Source organism: Brassica oleracea, chromosome C1, assembly GCF_000695525.1.
Source record: "Brassica oleracea var. oleracea cultivar TO1000 chromosome C1, BOL, whole genome shotgun sequence".
Taxonomy (NCBI): Eukaryota; Viridiplantae; Streptophyta; class Magnoliopsida; order Brassicales; family Brassicaceae; genus Brassica; species Brassica oleracea.
The window spans coordinates 6724801-6730470 of NC_027748.1; the positions used below are offsets into that span (position 1 = coordinate 6724801).

General features: G+C 34.1%; 1 protein-coding gene across 2 annotated transcripts; it reads right to left on the reverse strand.

Moving 5' to 3' along the window:
* Window positions 1-247: 247 nt before the first annotated feature.
* Window positions 248-5263, reverse strand: LOC106317968 (probable receptor-like protein kinase At1g67000). 2 transcript variants are annotated; one of them, XM_013755806.1, is made up of 5 exons: window positions 5171-5263; window positions 4379-5078; window positions 1716-1747; window positions 1592-1624; window positions 248-1519 (listed from the first exon to the last, which is right to left on the reverse strand). In XM_013755806.1, the coding sequence occupies exons 1-5, from the start codon at window positions 5223-5225 to the stop codon at window positions 417-419; spliced, it is 1923 nt and encodes a 640-aa protein (XP_013611260.1). In that variant the 5' UTR covers window positions 5226-5263; the 3' UTR covers window positions 248-416. The 2 variants fall into 2 exon arrangements, with proteins under 2 accessions (XP_013611260.1, XP_013611253.1); XM_013755799.1 differs by having other exon boundaries at window positions 249-1519; window positions 1716-1756.
* Window positions 5264-5670: the final 407 nt, after the last annotated feature.

Below are 5670 nucleotides of genomic sequence, written 5' to 3' on the forward strand. Positions count from 1 at the left end.
GTGGGTAAACCAGTCAAAAATGACCCGCAAACGCAACAATTTTCAAACGTTGTACCAGTCATACAAAATACTTAATAACGTTTGAAACCGCAACCACCTACTTCTGCAAACTTCCGTTTCAGCAACCGTAACCACTGTGTTTAAACCTGTCAGCCCCTAAGACATAAATTTAACTGTTAAGATATTTTTAATTGAATGTATTTTTGAAAAATAGTAGCTGGTATTTCAATCAATTTATCTATTGATTTAATCTTAATAATCTTAGCATCTATTTTACATCATATAAGTTCACCACAACTTCATACCAAAATACAACAAAAATTACAAAAAAATTATGTGATCTAATCATATTAAGCGTACATTATAGAGTTCTTCTCTCTTGCTGGTTTGGTATCGAGAAACTATAAGTTTCTTGACTATCTTGGTATCGAGAAACTAGATGTTTCTTGACTATCTTGAACACTTTCCCAAGCGGTTACAAACGGTAAATTTGAGAGAGGTTTAGGTGGTACCTGGAGGGCTTCTAGACTTCCCTCTAACATTTCAACGACTTTTCTCATTGGTGGACGATCAGATGGATTTGTCTGAATACACCACAGACCCACCAATACCATTTTCTTCACTATCTTCTTTTCTTCTTCCATTATATTATCTCCAAAAAACTTCATGGTTTCTCTCCTCTCGAGATCCTCGTAGATCCAATCTGGAAAGTACATTGAAACGTTATCGGACTTAGAGTTTCCAACTCTTTTCATGTCCTTTGCCCCGATCATCTCAAGAACCACCATTCCATAACTATACACATCTGACTTATGGGAAGCTCCTCCAAAGTTCTTAGAGAAAACCTCAGGAGCAATGTACCCTATAGTCCCTCTCGCGTCTAGCAACGATATGACACTCTCTTTGTTTTTGCATAGCTTAGCAAGACCGAAATCCGAAATCTTGGGGCACAAATCTTCGTCCATGAGTATATTCTGTGGCTTTATATCGAAATGCACAATCTTCGATACACAACTATTGTGCAAGTACTCTAATCCACGAGCAACACCGACGGCAATGTTGTATAAAATTTTCCAGTCCATTTTCTTTGACATAGTCTTAGAAATGAACTTGTCAAGGGACCCATTCGGCATGAACTCATAAATGATAGCTCTGTTGCTCCCTTCATTGCAAAATCCAAACAGAGAAACGATATTAACATGAGATGCTCTACTCATGCTAGCTAATTCATTGATGAAATCTTCTCCATTCCCCTTTGAACCATCCAAGATCTTCAGTGCAATATCTCGGCCACTAGCATCGGGTAATTTTCCTTTATAAACTGTTCCAAATCCTCCTTTCCCTAGAACATGAGCGAATGAGTTTGTCATCTTCTTGACACTTTCATAACTATAGCGTTTCAACATTACAGCCGCTTCTATGTTTTCGTCGTTCCGACCACTCCTGCTCGCGCTTTTTGTTCTCACAATTACCGCAGTGGCAACAATCATGACAATTGCAACTAAAGCTGTTGAGACTCCTGCAGGAAGAACAAACCTCGAAACTTAGTATTATGTATGCGTAAGAGAGCTATGGTTGCAATGAAAGGTACCGAGTATAGTGTTTAACTTCCGTTGAGAATTATCTACAAATGCAAAAACAAATATTGATTAATAAAACGGAAAAGAGACATTGCATACATTTTTGTAGGACGAAGAAAAAAATAATGAACTTACTTTTTTCTCCAGCTAATGGAGCCATCGAGGTTCTGAAGTTACTTCTCCAGCAAATGACAAAATCACAAATTAGTCTCTCACATACTTATATACATTTGTTTACGTTTGTGTGTGAAAATGATTAGAGGTTTCAGAATGAGGTGAGTGATCATCATCGACTGTAAAATTCATATAGCAATTGTAGATTTAACACTGGTATCCACTTGAAAACATTCGTTTATTCACCCAAACTAATATATATTGGAAAAATAGTTGAGAATATTTTGTGGCAAACTATTAAGCTAGATGAGTTTCCAACCTAAAACCAATTGGTGATAAGTGGAGTGGCCCATCCATCTTATATATTACTAAGGATCCCTTCTAATATCTGATGTGAGACATTTATCCCTAATACGCCCCTTCGAGATGATGGCTCTTTGAGCGTCAATCTCGGAATGTTCGGACAAAGATCGATGGGCCGAATTTAGGCTGGATCGATAATGGATCGGATTGGACTGCATGGATCGGGCTCTAATACCAAGTTAAGCTAGATGAGTTTCCTACCTAAAACTAATTGGTGATAAGTGGAGTCGCCCATCCATCTTATACAAACTATTAAAAAAGTTGAGAGTTTAGAATCACTAGTACTTTTTTCCAGAGGCAACTCTGTTATTCTTTAACTCGTTAATGTTTATTTTCAACAGTCAGTGTTCTACAAAAGTCGATCGTCTAGCTATGCGGCAAAAACCATCTATTAATTGTCTTGATATTGGCCAAGTCGGTTAAGAAGAACAAGTCAACAGAAAGTTAAGCTCCTTTTTCACCAAAACGCCTGATTCATATATTATTTAAAAAAACCTTTATAACTTCAAAAATGATTAGTAAATGTTTTTAAATATACTAGCATATTGTTTCTTAGTTTTCTTTCGTGGTTTTGGTTTGTGTTTAGAGTATAGAGTTTTAAAGGATTAGAAAATATAGTAAATTCGTGGTATATGATAAAATTCTACTAGTGTCTATACTTTTTTTTTCTTTAGAACTTTGATTGTAACTCTAGATTTTATGGCTTTATAATGATTTCAAGAATTTTAATGAACTAAATTTAAAATTATAGAAATTGATTCAAAACCAATATATTATCTTTTCTAACTATTAAGCTGTAAATTTAGATATTTTACTAAAGTGTTTTTGATATATTAACGTGGCTATCAAACAAATAAGGACTCTGCAAAGCACTCCCAACTCGTCCGTGTCTTGGTAGTTGTTAGGACTGTAGGAAAAGGAATATAAGAAAAACGGTCAGTGTTTACACTGAACTAAACGTGTGTTTGGTTTCTTCATTGTATTGCAACTACCACCACCATCTTTATCTGGTGGAAGCTTGGTTGTGACGTTTTGATAGATATTATATATTAAAATATAAGTCACAAGATTTATGTGTGATTTTTTTTTGAAAAATGGATTTAATGGACATATTCCTATAAAGTCATATTACATTTAATCTCTAATCTTAATTACCATTTAATTTTGGGCCTACCAGAAATTTTTATTGGGCTATCAATAATTGGATTTAAACAATAGATGATTCATTGGATTTATAGATATTATAAATTAAATAGATATAATTTAATGTTGTAATACTATACCTCCATATGTTAAATATTTAAATATCTGTCGATGTAAACCTTAAATTATAATTTTTTTTTTAAATAACAAAAATCAGATTATCTAACAATGATTAATCTTTATTTACCTTAACCCAATGAAAACAAATTTTAAACTATATGGTTTATTTTAAAAATTAAACAAAAACTAAATGTTTAATTATTTACTCGATAATATAAATCTATGAAGCGAAAATTTTAATTTTTTAAAAACTTTCTAAATTTGTGAAATGTTACAATATCTTTGAATATGACAATAAAACAATATTTTACTAATCTTTATATATATAGTTACAATTTTAATAATGAAATAATAATCCAAAAATATATTTATAGAAGAAGATATAATACATGAAAAAGTTTTAAACAATCTATTCAATGAAAAATATACCGTAAATTTATTATGTTTTAAAAATTGATAGACACATATATATTTTAATATATATCAATTTAGAATTGAAAACAAAATATTTATATAAAATAAATGAAAACAAAATCCGCGCGGTTGCGCGGATCGAGATCTAGTTATACACAATTCAATTTCTTACGTTAAGGTCGAAATCTGATAGGTTGATGATGATATCTTTTTATTTTCCGAATACATTCACCTTACCTAAGGCCATCAGCAGAGGTAAAACAATTGCAAAAGTTTCTTAAGACCTTTTCTGACACAAAAATAATAGTAGCCACTAGGAAAATAACACGGGTAGAAAAAGTATCTTGTGGAGAGAGGAACAGCTCTCAGAGAAGAGTCATTTTTTCCCTTCTCTCTTCTTTGCATCTTTAATTTGTATTTTTCTTCATAATTTGGGCATGCCCTAATGAATATACATTAGACAGACTAGTATATTAAAAAAATTTTTGACAATAGGCATGCAGCTATAGGGATGGTCAAAAACCAAGTACTACCATTTTTGGTACTTGGCTTGTTCGAGTTATGTAAATCTCTAATAGGGGACAAAATCAACCCCATCAATATGAAAATGAAACGGAGCAAGAGGGGTATTTACGGAAATTTACCTGATGTTGGGAATGATTGAAGTAGGGCAAAACGTGATGACATAATCGGTTGAGTTTGAGCAAATGACAGTACTGTTATTGTCGTCATAAGCATAGATATAAGCAAGTGGACACGCGTTCTCGAAGTTCTTCGTGTACGTCGTTGGCTTGCAATTTTCTTTAGACTTAAATTCATTGAGGCAGCAACTCTCCGGTGTACCGGATTCCTGACACGAGCTACTACAAGCGATTAGCTTTTCCCCAGAGAAGTTCATCAGATCCTGTGGACAAGTCTTGTTCAAGTCAACTACACAACCGGCCGTGATACATGTCTGACTCTTCATCGACGGGACCACCATGATAGGAAGATTGTAACCGTATTCGACACTAACGGTGTAGCTGTCAACGCCACCGTCATCGAGTCTAAAGAAGGCATACGTCGCCGTAGACCAATTGTAATCATCGTCGGCACATTCAATTTTTCCGGATGAGCAGTCTCCCGTGGCACAAGAGAAGTTCCCTGTGGACGTGTCGGTGGAGCAGAGCGTCCTACCGGAAATAAGACCATACCATAAAAACGGCGCGCGTATGTTACGCGCTTCCCCTTTTTTAAGAGCGAAACCGGTGGTGGTCACATGGGGGGACGTCCACGAGTACAGTACTGGCCACACGGTTTGGTCGCATTTGTTCTCTATGGTAAGGATACTCAACGACAACACTCCTATACCAGTTGTTATAAACATAAGAATTTAGAATAATAACTAACAAATTAAACGATAAATGATTTATCATTAGTGGGAAAAAGTATAGTACCAGAGACGGATAAATATAAAGCAAGAAGGATAATCAGCGTCAATATCTCTGCCATTGGGCCAAATACAGTCTGATCTATATTTTACTCTGTTATTTGTGTTTATGTGTTTCTTGTTTACTCTCATTTTAGATTGGTTATATATATATATATGCGTTGTGTTTGTCGATTCGTGATATTAATAAAACTAGAGTCATAAAGTTGCATAAAGTTGTAAAGTACAGGAGATAAGTCGTAAAGTAAAAGTTTGGTGTAAATTATGTTTAGAAGCAGAGGAAAATTGTTATCATTATCAAGAGCAGATATTAAGGTCTTAAAACAGAAAAGTGAAACTCATAGATAAGTTGGTGGACTTTTTGACGAAGAGAGCGTTGACGAAGAGAGCGTGTAGATGTGATGAGATTTTTTTGAGTTGGAATGCCTAAAATTGTTTTAGAAAAACCAGTGAACATAACTGAGTAATATAAATCAATTTATTTAATTTATAGTATAGGTAGACGTA

Bases quoted from the DNA above. Each gene is read 5' to 3' on its own strand.
- LOC106317968 (XM_013755799.1), bottom strand. From the start codon at position 5,225: ATGGCAGAGATATTGACGCTGATTATCCTTCTTGCTTTATATTTATCC. The intron at 5,079-5,170 runs GTACTATACTTT...CAACTGGTATAG, and splicing joins TTTATATTTATCCGTCTCTG to GAGTGTTGTCGTTGAGTATC. The intron at 1,520-1,591 runs GTACCTTTCATT...TTCTTCCTGCAG, and splicing joins GAAGTTAAACACTATACTCG to GAGTCTCAACAGCTTTAGTT.